Genomic DNA, 14,894 nt, shown 5'->3' with positions numbered 1-14,894 from the left:
ATATAAAAATCAAAATATGAAAGAGAGTACTAAAAATAATAAAAAATAATTAAATTTTTTACCTTAGTAGTGATTGAAACAGATCTGAAAATTTTTAATAGAAAAAAAAAATTCAGAACAAAGAACATACACAACAAATGAACGAAGAACTACTGTGAAAGTTATGGTTACTTGCATCCTTTTTATAGAAGAGAATAGAGGGTAGGATTGGTAGAAAAGGAATAAATTTTTCACTTAATTCCTCCAACGGTAATCAACTTTCTCAACGTGAACGCAGAAGTAAGAAATTTTAGCTTCACGTGAACGTACGTTAAGAGGTGAAAGCACTTCTGAGTTTAGAGTTCTAACAAATTGCCAAGCATAAAAGTGGGACGTTCAAGACACTCAAACGGGCTTCTTTCTTCTCCAACGTGAACCCCAAACACACCCTAAAATGTTTGGGAATGATTGGGAGTAATAGTATTTTTCAATAGAAATTTTTGCTAAGGATATCTTTTAGCTTGAAATGTGGGTTAACGAGATGTTATTTGTGAGATGAATTGTATAGAAGCGATTAATCTTGTTACTATCACCAAGATAATTTTAAATTTATTGATCCATTAATGCTCAAAAATAAAGAATATCATGCATTAGAATTAATATGTTAACTTTGGTTTGATTATGAGAGATACAAATATAGTGACAAATACCATAACAAAAATAGTGATGAGATTATAATTTTATCATGTGAAGTTTTTTTTAAAATTTAAAAATAATTTTAAATAAAATTATCTTCTATTTAAATAATTTTTTTATTTAACTTATTTAAGTCACAAAAAATATTCGTTGGTGATGGGTTAAAAATTTTAATTGCTGACAAAACTGTTATTATATGATTGTGATCCGATGAAATCATGAAAAGAGAAGGGAGTCAGCGCAAAACAAAATAACAGAAGAACATGGGCATACATAATGAGTTGAGCAATTGACCGGCACAGCTGAATCCTTGCTGAAGATTCGAATATGAATATGTACGAGGTGACGTAATACGGCCAGCAAATGATATGGATAGGATAATCAATAGAAAGAAAATGGAACGGATAAACATTTTAATTAAATAAATACATATATTATTGGAATTAGTATAGACATAAAGATAATGGCATATCTGTAATGTGTCCCTACATGTGTTTTTAGCTTAGAAATGATGCGTATCGAATATCGGTTACCTTAGCCTATTCCCAAATCCCAAGAGATATTGTTCCGTGAACGAAAGCCTTTTCCCTTTGGAGAAAAACAATAACATCTAAGAAAACTTTGTATCTGTCTGCACTGTGTTTTCAGAGGTAAAAATAGGGCAACAAAGTAATTTACGTGATTTATAAGCATATAATAGGCTAACAGCGACTCCTATCAAAGCATGTATCTGATCTTGCAACGCTATATGAGACGACAAACCATGACATGTGAGGAAATAGGCCATATATACAGCATCTAATTATCCTCAGAAGAGGTGAACATGGCGCTAATTGGTAGGGACCATATTATTTGGTGAACATCACAGTGCTTTTTTGGTCAGGAACATCACAATGCTTGAGATAGGAAAGGAGAGGAACTTTTATGATTTTTTTTTTGGTCTGGACTTTAGCTGATTATTGCATTTGGTGGATTTATCTTAACCTTATTAACGGCCCATTTTCATAGAGAAGAATATTTTCTTTATCTGAATACAGAAGAATTCAACCTATGATGGAAGTTTTTTTTTTCCCTAAAGTCTATTCGGCTTAGCCCAAATGAATTTGATTATATATGATTTAGAAGAAAAAACGTTCTGACCAACAAAAAAGAAAAGAAAGGGTTTTTTTTGTTGGATTTAGGCATTGTCCAAAACCAACTCCCCACCCAACCCAATACTACAAATATTTCATCCTCAACTCCAATACATATTCCAAGAGGAGAAAGTATGAGGAGTTAATGGAATATAAGACTCATAGAATAGTATCTTCAGCCACTAATTTTTTTTTTAAATCGTTCTTACAAATTCGACTCTAAACAAGGAGAAAAACAAAGAATTTGTAATTCTTACAAAATTCACGAGTTTTTAGCCACAACAATTATAACTCAAAATACACCAAACATACACACTAAAATAATCCACACCAACCATGCAACACATCATTAAGATCATAAGAAAAGCATTGTACACAATTATTTATAACAAAAAAAAACTATTGAAATTATGGAGCGCTGCCAATGCAATCAAAATGAACACCACCATATTGCCATGAGCTTATTAGATTTAAGCATACCATTCACCTATGACATGCATGTCTCGGTCTAGCTATAGCCACTGCACCCAATTGTTATTATTGTCTCACTAGAAGGAAAAGAAGTTTGATGATGTAATTGGGGCTGCTTGGCCTCCTAGAGTTGTTTCTTCTGTGTAGTCTCTTTGTTTGGGCCTCTGTCCCCTCTGTTTAGAAAAAAAATAGATCAAACAAACAAGAAAGACTATGAAGGTGAGACTATTCTAAGTCATAGTTTACACTTTACACGGCATTGGATAGTGAATTAAACGAACGAAACTTCCCTGTCCAAAAAAAACGAATGAAACTTCCAAGCAATCTTTAATTCTAGAAGAGCTCGATGAAAAGGCATTGCGTCTCTATACTTTTATCCACTTTACTTGTTTTCAATTGAACAAGATATTTTACGTTTTATCTGTCCAAAATTATTTTTTTTTTTTGAGAATAATTTTTAGCTAGATATCTTTTCTTTTTTTTTCTTTCTTTAAAACAAATTAAAAAACCTCGTCTCGTGCGTCTATATTTTGAAGGGAAAACAAACTCGCATTGTGAAGACTGGCGTTTACATTTGTCATATTAATCATGCATATTTTGACTGATTACTTAGTGTGTGTTTGGATTTCAGTTTGTAAACGATAGTTTGTGTAAAATTGATTTTGCAAACTTGATTTTGATAAAAAAGTAAGTTTGTATTAAAGTGATTTATGTTTGGTAATCTTTATATCAAAATGGATTATAGTAAAGTAAATATTTGTTTAGATTACACTACTCAAAATTATTTTTAGATAAAAAATTACTAAAATAGACATCAACTTAAATAAACTTTTTATATTATTCTATCATTTTAATTTAGATATTTAAATAGATATTATTATTTAATTTTATAATAAAATTAATATTTACTTACTAAAATAAAAATAATATATAAAAATTGACAAAATATATTTTTATATCAAAAACAAAAATAATATATGAAAAATATATCAAATATATTTTATTAAATTATATTACTTATAATTCTTTTAATACTTTTGGTACTCTTTTATTTAATACTATTTTAAATTATAAATTTTAATTATTTATGATTTTATTCTTAGTTATAATTAGTTTTTATTTACTTTGTTCTTTTTAATGGAATCAATAATTTATATTATAATAAAATTATAATAATAAATTAATATACAAGAATTACACTTACAAATTTTAATAAAGTCAAATAAAAATATATTTTTTATACAAAATTAAAAGTAAAAATTTAATAAAAAAATATAGTTATATATTTGAAATATTTGAATACTAAAGAGACTACAAGCAAGGAAGTAAAGGATAGAATTGGTAAAACAAAATAAATTCAATCCTAAACGTTATTTTTTTAACGCAGAAGCTACAATTTCCAACTTCTTATGAACGTACGTTACGAACCTGAAATCACGTTGGCGGCCTTGGCGCGTTTAAAAAAAAAAAAGACATCCAAACAAAAAGAAGAAACGTTAAATGCACTCAAACGTGCTTCTCTTCCTTCTAACGCAAAACCAAATACAGTACTATTTGTTCATTTATACGTGTTGAGCGCACATGATTTGACCACGTCTGAAAATGTGTGTGTTTAGACTTTAGCCGTGTGCAGATTTTCCACATATAGTTGATCGTATCGCCGGTGAATAATTTGGTTGATTAATATTGCCATCTCTTCTTTTTTCAACGGTAATGCTGGAAAAATTAATAATAATATCACCATCCAAGATTCATTATAGAGCAACAATAAAATGTTCAACACACGAATTTCTCAGCCTTGGCTTTGGCTAAATTAAATAGTTTGCGATAATCACGGCAAAACTCCTTTCGTAAATATATAAATTCAACAGTTGATTAAATATGTATTTTATTATTGGAAATTAAAGTGAAGTACATTTTTATACACTAACTATGGTGGCCTATATGTTGAACTTTCCAATTACATTGCTTGTTGACTAGTCTATGATTTCATCATATTATCTTTCAAGAACACGGCATCGATCGTCACAAAAAAAAAATCCTATATATAAAGCACAACCCTCTTGCACTCAACTGAAACCAAACTCAACAATAATAATGGCCATAACCAAAACCCTCTCCATCTTCCTCGTCCTCGCCACCACATACCTCACTGCCGCCAGGGCAGCACAGTTTGACATAATCAACAAATGCTCCTACACCGTCTGGGGCGCCGCGGTGCCCACCGGAGGCGGCCGGCAGCTTAACTCTGGCGAAACATGGACCATTCAGGTTGCCGCCGGCACGACCGCAGCACGCATTTGGGCCCGAACAGGGTGCAGCTTCGACGGTTCAGGAAACGGACACTGCAACACCGGCGACTGCGGCGGTCGGCTCCAGTGCAGCGCATACGGCCAACCACCAAACACGCTGGCAGAATTCGCCCTAAACCAATACAACAACCTGGACTTCTACGACATATCCTTGGTGGATGGTTTCAACGTTCCGATGCAGTTCAGCCCCACCTCAAACGGGTGCACGCGCTCTATTAGCTGCACTGCCGACATCATTGGACAGTGCCCTAGCCAGCTGAAGACTAATGGCGGCTGCAACAACCCTTGCACTGTTTTCAAGACGGATCAGTATTGTTGCAATTCTGGTAGCTGCAGCGCCACTGATTATTCAAAATATTTTAAGACTAGGTGCCCTGACGCATACAGTTACCCTAAGGATGACCAGACAAGCACGTTTACTTGCCCCGGAGGAACCAACTACAAGGTTGTCTTTTGCCCTTAAAACCTCACCTACACCGCCGCTAATTAATTATGTTAATTAGCACCTCCAAATAAAGGGCCCACTTTGTACGTCTTGGGCGTATATAAATCTCTGTCATTAACATAATAATTAACACATGGAGTGTTCTTAATAAATTATTCATGGTGACAATAAAAGATTAAGGCTGTCAGGCTGTGTGTACATTTTCATTGTCATTACAGTTAGTGTTATTGGCATCCTTCAGATAATTAATTTAAATTGGTCTAATAGTTAACTTTTTAATCCGTTTTAAGTAAGTGTTAGTTCGAATTATACAGTCCTTAAGCTAAGGACAAGCTCTTAAATGGATACTTTCTAATAAAATCGAAAGAATATATAAAGAGTATGCAAGGATAATAAAATTCTAAAAGAATAAGAAAAAAAGATAAGAAGAATATTATACTTTATATTTTTTTATTGATTGAATTGTATTATGAAGATAAAACTAAATATATATAGAGCATTGATCTAAGAAAGATAAAAGCAAGTAAAGATAAGATAATAACAACTAAAGATAAGATAAGATAAAATAATAAAAGACTAAAATTATAACTAAATTTATGTATTCTTTTGGGCTAAATTTGTGGGTGACTTCTTTATTGTTGTGATGGGCTAAGGTAAAAGAGCAGTTTAATACGCCCCCGCAAGCTGAATCCATAGCTTGGATAAATTCTGATGAAATTGTTGAGGAAGACGACGCGTCTGACGTGGTGACGCAGAGGGAGATGCATGCGGCGGAACTACAGCTGCCGACGGCAAAAATATAAAAGGAGATGCTGTGCTTGAGCAGCGATATTCAAAAGAAAAAAGAAAAAATAAGCGCGTAGAGCGCAATAAGATTGATCTTTAAAGGACGCGTATGGCGCAATAAGAGTGGTCTTCAAAGGATGCGTAGAGCGCGATAAAAAAAGAGGGCACATGGAGCGCAATAAGAGTGCATATAGAACTGCTAAAACAGATGCAGATTGAACTGCTGAAACAGAACGCAGACGCTGGAAGAAGGTGCAGGAAGAAGGCGCAGATAGGTCATAGTAACTATTCCATGAATGATAGTTGTTTCCTATTAGAACAGGTGTAACCAAGACTGATGTTGGATTTTTACTTGGATGGACGTAATAGAAAATGGTTGAATTTTGAGCTAAATTAAAAGATTGATTATTCATCGTGGGAGGAGGTTGAAAAAGAAGTAGGGTGATTTTTCACCGAAAAGATGATAGCTTATGTATCTTCTTCAAGGAGGATATCAAGGCTCTGATATGCCATAATAAAACGGAAAGAGTACATAAAAAGTATGCAAGGATAATAAATTGTAACTGAATATTCTGTTGGCCTAAATTTATGGACCACGAGACTTCTTTATTGTTGTCATAGGCTAATATTGATTATTTATCGTGGGAGGAGGTTAAAAAAGGAGTAGGGTGATTTTTCATCGGAAAGATGATAGTATATGTATCCTCTTCAAGGAGGATATAAGACTATGATGCCATAATAAAACGGAAATAGTACATAAAGAGTATGCAAGGATAATAAAATTGTAACTAAATTTATGTATTTTGTTGGACTGAATTTGTGGCCATGAGACTTTTTTTTTTTTGTAATTCAATTTCATGGAATATATCGAGAGTAGTGATGGGTGCATGCGTGGAGTCCACTAATAATGAGGAATTCTTTCTATATATGACTAGAAGTGATACTGTAAGGGCTGCCATGGAAAATTATGTTGGATATAGTGGAGTGAGTGATAACATTTTCCATAGAGAGAGAAAGGAAGAAACAATAAAAGCTTTATTGAAGGCGACGATAATAAGTTATGCATTCTTGATGGATGTGCGAAATCCTCTTTGTTAGTACTTGGTGCTTTATTGAAATAATGAGGTTAAAGCAAGCTTGCCGTCAACGTTGCTTAGCTTGAATGCTTTGCATCCGGATGGATCGGAAATTCGGAATCGATAGTCCAGAGCCATCAATTATGAGTAGGAAAAATCATAATGCTATTTGTTGAATTAAACGTTAATGGACGTGAATGTCCCAAATTTTAACTAAAGAATTAAATGGCAAATATGGAAAAGCAAATAATAGAGCCTCGTTCGTTCTCATTAGCATCACATGATGATTCCTAATCACTCGCCTTGGAAACCGCTTAATGTGTTGTTAGCAGGCATAAAATAAATAATAATTTCCGCCATTTTATCTTCCCAGATGATAGTCTCTCTCCCCGTAAGCCCATAATGCCGCAAGGAACCCTTGAAGTCCTTCTTGTTAGTGCCAAGAAACTTGAGAATACTGATTTTCTTTGTAAGTTCATCATGCACAAACATACATATACAATTATTACATTTATTATTTTTACCCATATATGAAATAATGATGGAGCAGGTAAAATGGACCCCTTCGTGATCCTCACATGCCGTACTCAGACGCAGCAAAGCAGTGTTGCATCAAGTATGTATGCATGTGTCTACTACTTGTTAATTAGTTCGTTTTTCATTCTAATTACTTACATTATTGATCATGCAGACCAGGGAACGAATCCAGAATGGAATGAGACGTTTGTGTTCACCGTGTCTGAAGGCGTTAAAGATATCCATTTGAAGATCATGGACCAAGATCTCGGCACACGTGATGACTTTGTTGGAGAACTTACGTGAGTATATATTGCATGCAATAACATACATTTTCTTTTCTTTTCTTTTAGATAATTGTTAGTGGGATTATTGATTCAAACAACATCCCTGTTATTACAAGTTTAATTCTAGTTTTGATAATTTTTTATAGCATTCCACTGGCTTCGGTGTTTGCTGAAGGAAGAGTTCCACCCCATTCATACACCGTTGTCAAGAATGACCACTATTGTGGGGAGATTAGACTTGGCCTGAAATTTACGCCCGATGTATATTCTTTATTCAGCTTTCTCTCTCATATCAACCACAAGAAAATTTCAATTTAAAACATCGTAAAAACAAACCCTTTGTTACTTGATTATTCTTCTTCTATTAACTTACATTTGTTCACTAATGCAGCAAAACCGTAATCGGGGTATGGACGAAAGTTTTGGTGGATGGAAGGAGTCTGCTGCTTATTACTGAGACCAAATATTTTTGAATTCTTTATTAACATTAACATTAACATAATTTAATTTCTAAACTTGTACCACATGAGGATCTTGATATTAGTTGGCCATTGTAGGAACTTTATTTTGAGTAGAATTAGTACTATACGCGCTAAATTAGTTATAATTTGGTGGCTTCATGTATGTAAATCTCTATATCACCAATGAAGTTATAATTTTGAAAATGCATGCATCCATTCTAAATGAGGCCATGCCTATCATTGCATATTTGCATTTGACTTTTTATGTAATAATCGAGATTACATCAGTGGACATACCGAGACAGGTAACTTAAATCTGCAATGCAAAACGACATTGCGATTTGGGAGGCACGATAAGACCTAATGTGAGTTTGATTTGAAAGAGGGAGGAGAGGTTTGAAATATAAAGGTTATACTTAATTTCATTTTAATCTTTCCCATCTCTCTCTAACACAGTAACACTCCAATAAAACCTCACAACATACCCTTAGATAAGAAAGTGGCAGTAACACTCTAAACAAGCAGAGTGAGATCTTAGGATGGAGGCAATAAGCTTAAGGATTTGACAGCATTTGGTAGGAGAAGTAAACAATACTACACAATACAACATAGATACAATAGTTAGATAGCTTAGCGAAGGATGACAAGATCGGAACCTGCCTGCTTTACCTACCTACCTGCCTAGACATTTTCCAGAAACAATGCAGAGCACCAACCAAACTAGGTCTTATGTTCATAATGTATTCACAAATGTCACCATCAAAACTAAGAAAATATGGTGACAATCTATAAAGTACAATCAGTAGCAATATTTCTGGGGCATGCATCAAATCTTTTACTAGTTTACCTTGGAAAATGATTCTGGAACTGAGAATATTGATTTTGAGGATCAACTTCAGGATAACCTCGCTGGCTCGCCTTTTCTAAGGGTGGAATTGGATTGCTACGTGATGATTGTTGCCCCGGCATGGAATTCACTCCTATGTCATGGTAAAATGAGAAATTACTCTGAGAAAAGCTGGAAGATCCAAAGTCAGGAAACAATGAGCCACCATCGATCTGGTTATGGAAATTTGGAGGTTGCTGTAAATTATTGTCCGCTGATGTCGCACCTGTAAGAGTCTTAAATGCAAATTCAAGGCATGGATCAGACCAAGAATTTGCAAAGGAGGCACAGAACTGTGACTTAGAGTTATCATGGTTTACAGTTCCAGTTTCAACCAGAGGTGGCCCGATTATAATGGATTCACCCTTATGAACCTGTGCACCTTCCTTCAATGGCTCTTGGTGTATCACTGTATGATGCATGAGTGGCATTACGTTTCCAACTTCACTATGTAAAGATTCTCCAGCTAAATTCCTTGTGTAGCCTTCATCACCATAAGGTTCACTAGTTGTAAATTTAGGAGCATTCTCTAGTTGCCTTGGGAATGGTTCTGCGGGATTAACCATATTAAGCTCTTTCTTGCTCTGGGGTTGGTTTGAGTTATCATGAGCTTCTTCACTGGTTATCATCACCCCATGCAATTCAGTATTTGGTAGGTAATTAAGATCGGGAGTTATAACAGGCAAAATGTCAGTGGCAGGATGAAATAGCACATCGTCAGTAAGAGTCTTGAATGCAAATTCTAGGCATGGATCTGACCAAGAGTCCCCGAATGGCACTGGAAGCTGTAGCTCTGATCTCTCATCACCGGTATTTTCAGCTTCAATAACTTTCTGCAATTGTTCCTTGGGAACAGTTGGGGCATCGCATGACTTCTCACTCTGGTTTGATGATTCTCTTAGTACTTCTGTTTTCAAACTATGAGATGCATGACATGTAAGCTTGGTTTCTTCCTCAAGGTTAAGATGGTCAGATGCCCCATCAATTGAAATTTCAGTAGCAGTTGCAGGTGGTGGTTCTTTTCTTGATTTTCTAGTGGCATATTCAAGAGCTCTTCCGGAAGGCTGTACCTCAGGTTCAAGGCCAGCAAGTCGCTTTGATACTCGCATAGGCACTTTAAGCTCTTTCTTCTTTTTGGATTTATTTGAACGTACCTGTGGGTTTCCATCCCCGCTTCTTCCAGTAACACTGTCAACCGATTTCTTTTGAATATCAGTTTGAAGAACTGTAGTGATTCCAGTAGTATTAGGTCCATTCTCAACTAGTAACATACTCTGCAGATTATTAGTTGCATTTTCTAAGCTTGGGTCAGACGAAGTGTAGTTGAATGCCGACGACACTTGGGGTTCTGATTTCTCATCATACATTTCTTTACCTCTCAGTTTCTCCAGTTGATCACCTGTAATAGGTGGGGTTTTATAAGATTTCCGTCTTTTATTTGCTGACTCTCTTTTTGGCGGTGCACAATCTGCAAGCTCTGCAGCTGACACACCCTCACGTTGTTGCAAGTCTGCACTGATATCAACTTTTGACCTTTTGCGACCTTGTTTGGGGGTCTTTTCACAGGATATGGAATTATTCGTCTTCATGTCATCATCAAATCCACCAAGTTGCTTCAAAACCTGGGAAGGACTGTGCAGCTCTCTCATATTATGGAGTTGTGGTGAAGATTGGCGATGCACATTGAACTCCCCCTCTCTCATCCTATTCCCAACATGCTCCTCTTGCATATCATCTGCAGAAATTCAGTCCAACTTCAGCAAGGAGCAAAGTTTATGATTCTTTTGAGAATTCATTTTCTTTTTTTTTAATCTTTCTTTTTCTTTTTAGAAAAATGCATCAAAAAATATAAAAGAAGCAATGATGAGCTACCTGGATCAGACATTTTTTCAATTTCAGAAAGGTCTTCAGCACTATCATCCTCTAGTGAATGCATCTTTACAACAGAAATAGGAGCAACCATCATCATTCCAGATTGGATGTTCACATCTTGTCCTTTTCTTGAGCTGTTGTCATCTATCAGTTCTAAGCTGCTTTTATCAAATGTTGCTCCACCTGAAGTTAGAAATGTATACAAGTGGGTTTCATATGTGAATGACATAATTCTCCACCCTATTAGCATTATGAATTTGTTGAGCAATTGATCAAGAAATCCAAATATATGCATGCATGACTTCTTACCAGCAGAAAGCTGTTGTTCAGGTGCAGACTCATTCAGTTTGTGTCTTTTACCAGCAGGTGATGGCTAGATCCAATGAAAGCAGAGAAATAACTAAGAATTATTTTCAACTTGATTTCTCACATGCAAAAGTCAAACAATAAAATAACTGATTGGAAGACCAACGTTATATAGCATGCTTAGATTTTAGACAATTAACGGCAAAGGACATATCTGGAACATACATATGCAAAAGGGAAACACTTCATGAAAGAAAACATCATTGTTATCTAACACTAGAGACGTAAATTTATCATTAAAATGTCAATATGGTTGAACTCTTGCAATATGTCACAAGTCTGACATGATTGAAGAACCCTTATATTCTTTTTAATCTTTTAGCAGTTCAGAGTTGGCACCAATAGAAAACGGGAATCCTAATAACAGAAATAATAGTAAGGTGGTACTCATAGTGATTAGCCAAAAAGCCTTACAGTTAACTTGTCTCCATCCTGGATTCTTTTTCTAGAAGGCCTAATATACCCAGATGCAAGATAACGCTGTACATCCCTCTTGGAACGGAATGCATGGCCACTTACTGGATCTTTATATACCTGTTGGAAGTATAAGTATAATGTATTCATAATTTATATAAGCAACACAATTTTGGAATATTATCCAATCATAATTTACATAATACATGGGACTTATTGCAGCCCACCTCTTCAAATGGGAAAGGAGATAGCTTTTTAAGGGGAAGAAAAACCTTGATTTGAAGCAAAAAAAAGAATGTGGTTGTACGAATATCCTAGCTTGTATATACTTAAATAAGATGTCTTTAGGGCAGAGGGGGACAATGAATCTTGAATCTCTACCAATCATTGAATGAAATGTCATACCGGATCTTTCCTGATGCCGTTGTGGTTTTTTCTAATTGTTACTTCTTTTATCCACCCAGGTGGTAGATCCTCTGCAATGGATTTCTCAATCGCAACCTAAAAACAAAGCAAAACTATGAAACTATATTTTTTAAAAAGAATTTTACAGATACAAGTACACATCTTATTTCTTCTAACAGTAATCACTGGATTAAATCGAGGTCATTCAGTAATCAATATCAAGAAACTTACTGTGCCTTTTGTCTAAGACACGTGCACCAGACGGCACCAACGGCAGATACCCCAAGTGAAGAAGAGTAACAAAATCACACAAAATGTGATGCAATTTTAGAGGCAAATACCAACCAGGGGCTAATTGTCTTACAGTTCATAATATATAACACATAATCTTAAGGCCTAAAGCTGATGCAGCCATTTCCAGTAACAGAATAGCTTTTCATTATGTGTTGTACATTCTTCCATGATTTAAATTTCCTTGATTATGGTTGTATGTTCATGTTATTTATCATGTCCTGGCACAAAGCCCAAGTAAAGAAGAATCAACAAAACACTAAAACTTATGCAACTTTAGGGGATAATTCATAGCATGAAACATACAATTGTAATTTGTAAGGCTTCAAGTGGTTGTGGCCATTCTCATTATCCGACTAGCTCTTTCACTATGGGTTCTGCATTCTTTCATGGTTTATTAATGTATAACTTTGTCTTTATTTTGGTTGTACTTTTATGTTATTTACAATGCCATAGTCCTTTGTACAGAGTTAGACACACACAAGAAGAAGAAGAAAAAGAGATTCTGTTAAGTGTACTTGACACTGGCTCCATTGGTTCATGAATAGTTCTTAATTATGAAAATTATAACTCGTGTGTCTCACAGCAACATAATGAATGCTGATAAGAAAGAAAATATGATAAATTGACGGTAGAATAATAGAATTCACCCGAAACCAAACTAAGGATATAGGGATACTAACGATGCTTGGGGACCCTGTGGCCGGGGATTTCGCTTTCTTCTTCTTCGGAATGCATGTATTGTCCTTAGGTTCCAGATATCGTAATACAGCAGGTTTGGAGTAGAATGTGTATCCATTTAATGGTTCAATGTAACACTGCAACAAGAAAACAGTTTAATAGTGAACAATAAGATGCACTACTGATGTTGACAGGTACATAACACATTCATTCAGAGACTTCATTAGCAATTTCAAAGAATAATTAATAGATGGGAACAGAATAAGTACAATATGAAGGATAATACTGCATTATAGAATTAATCTATCTAAGCATTAATTGTTAGTCCAACAAGGCAACAACAAAACAACAGAAAATAGATTACCACCATTTGCAAATAATTAGGATATTAATGTCAAAAGATGTCTCTAAATCCAGCACAGCAATTTAGGATGACTATTTGAAGGCAACACTTCAGAATAATCAGATTTCAGAAATTATTCTACTATTATGAAACTTAGTCACGTTTCAAGGCCAGAAACCTAAGTCCTGTCTCCTGTGTAAATAAGAGTTAGTGGCAATGTTTACCTTCTCAAGACGGTCCAGAAAACAAGTATAAAGAAAAAAAAATAAAGAAGACGGTCTAGAAGTTGCTAAAGTTCCAGAAGATCTCTGAAAAGAATATCCAAACAAGTAATTTTGGAGAATATATGTACCACCTTATATCCAGATCCCGTAAGCGAACCAGTTTTGCGAGTTCTGATATCCACAGTCCACCCATCAGGTAACCACTCAGGGCGATCAATAGCTTTGTCTACAATCTGAAGCTGTCATGCATCAAGCAAGTGAAAAGTGATAAAAGGCTAAAAAGCTTAGCTGATTGGGGGAATATATTACTTAAAGAAACAATCCAAATTCAAATTCAAAATATATACTAACTTGTTGTTCAGGTGTGCATTCTGCGTTACTGCTTATCTGGGTATTTGTTTGTTCAGGCGTTTCGGTATCAGGTTCGGCCATCTTCAGAAGGCAAGTTGGATCACCAAAGATTAATTGATATACAACTATTCTATCATCCCAACAAATTAATTCAAGATAACACCAACAGTCAAAGGTAAAAGTCGCCTATATGAATTTTTTTTCTTCTTCAGTTAAGAAAAAGTGTTGATGAAAACTGAAAAACATTGAAGCAAGTGATAATTAAAATTGAAAAGACAAGCGGTGAGGGTTAGCGGTGAACTTACGGTGCCGTAGTTTAGGGAATTAGGAATTGGAGGATCTGCAACTGCATGTGAACCTGTTTGTGCGTCTGAAACCAAAAGAGCTTTCAGTTCAAAGGATGTGTCTTCAATCTCTTAGTTGAGTATTGATGCCAAATGCCACTAGTACAATTACAATAATATATCTATCAATTTTAATTTTAATTTAATATTTAATATAATTTTAGTCCAGCCCACGTGTTCCTCTCAATCAAAGATTGAGGTGCAACTTCCTTCGCACCTCTTTTCTACTTTCCGCTTTCAACCATCTTAATTGATTCAATTAAATTAATAAAAACTCGTGTAGTTGAGTTTCAAAGTCTAGGAGTGAGCTGGTCCACGGTGCGTTTTAGTCACAGTTAATTGTTCCCGAAAAAGGAGATTCTTTTGGATAATTTGCATCAATTACAGCTGAATGTGTTAATTTTATGAATTAATATTCGTTCTTGTTACGTTAAATTAAAGAATTACTCTACTTGCAATATTTTTCCCCTTTTTCATATTTCAGTTAATAAGTTCTGCATATGTTGAAGACTTGAAGTGTTTTTCACTTTTTAAAGTCCAAAATCGTTGAGTGTA

General features: G+C 34.9%; 3 protein-coding genes across 4 annotated transcripts; 2 read left to right on the top strand and 1 right to left on the bottom strand.

Annotated features, from left to right (window-relative positions):
* Positions 1–4,344: 4,344 nt before the first annotated feature.
* Positions 4,345–5,315, top strand: LOC112732815 (protein P21-like). The gene has a single exon (XM_025781616.3). It carries the CDS (start codon positions 4,377–4,379, stop codon positions 5,052–5,054), a length of 678 nt encoding a protein of 225 aa, XP_025637401.1. The 5' UTR covers positions 4,345–4,376; the 3' UTR covers positions 5,055–5,315.
* Positions 5,316–7,190: 1,875 nt separating this feature from the next.
* Positions 7,191–8,385, top strand: LOC112732814 (16 kDa phloem protein 2-like). Its single transcript, XM_025781615.3, has 5 exons — positions 7,191–7,367; positions 7,449–7,514; positions 7,590–7,716; positions 7,848–7,962; positions 8,093–8,385. The coding sequence occupies exons 1-5, from the start codon at positions 7,301–7,303 to the stop codon at positions 8,156–8,158; spliced, it is 441 nt and encodes a 146-aa protein (XP_025637400.1). The 5' UTR covers positions 7,191–7,300; the 3' UTR covers positions 8,159–8,385.
* A 348-nt stretch (positions 8,386–8,733) lies between these two features.
* LOC112732813 (uncharacterized) lies at positions 8,734–14,638 on the bottom strand. 2 transcript variants are annotated; one of them, XM_025781613.3, is made up of 9 exons: positions 14,301–14,638; positions 13,996–14,076; positions 13,776–13,883; positions 13,080–13,214; positions 12,106–12,201; positions 11,701–11,820; positions 11,230–11,293; positions 10,921–11,103; positions 8,734–10,783 (listed from the first exon to the last, which is right to left on the bottom strand). In XM_025781613.3, exons 2-9 carry the CDS (start codon positions 14,074–14,076, stop codon positions 9,006–9,008), a joined length of 2,565 nt encoding a protein of 854 aa, XP_025637398.1. In that variant the 5' UTR covers positions 14,301–14,638; the 3' UTR covers positions 8,734–9,005. The 2 variants fall into 2 exon arrangements, with proteins under 2 accessions (XP_025637398.1, XP_025637399.1); XM_025781614.3 differs by having other exon boundaries at positions 13,776–13,877; positions 14,301–14,582.
* Between the last annotated feature and the right edge of the window lie 256 nt (positions 14,639–14,894).

The sequence above is a fragment of the Arachis hypogaea genome, chromosome 13, assembly GCF_003086295.3.
Source record: "Arachis hypogaea cultivar Tifrunner chromosome 13, arahy.Tifrunner.gnm2.J5K5, whole genome shotgun sequence".
Classification (NCBI taxonomy): domain Eukaryota; kingdom Viridiplantae; phylum Streptophyta; class Magnoliopsida; order Fabales; family Fabaceae; genus Arachis; species Arachis hypogaea.
The sequence above is the reverse complement of the archived record's forward strand: the minus strand, read 5'-3'. Positions and strand labels throughout refer to the sequence as shown.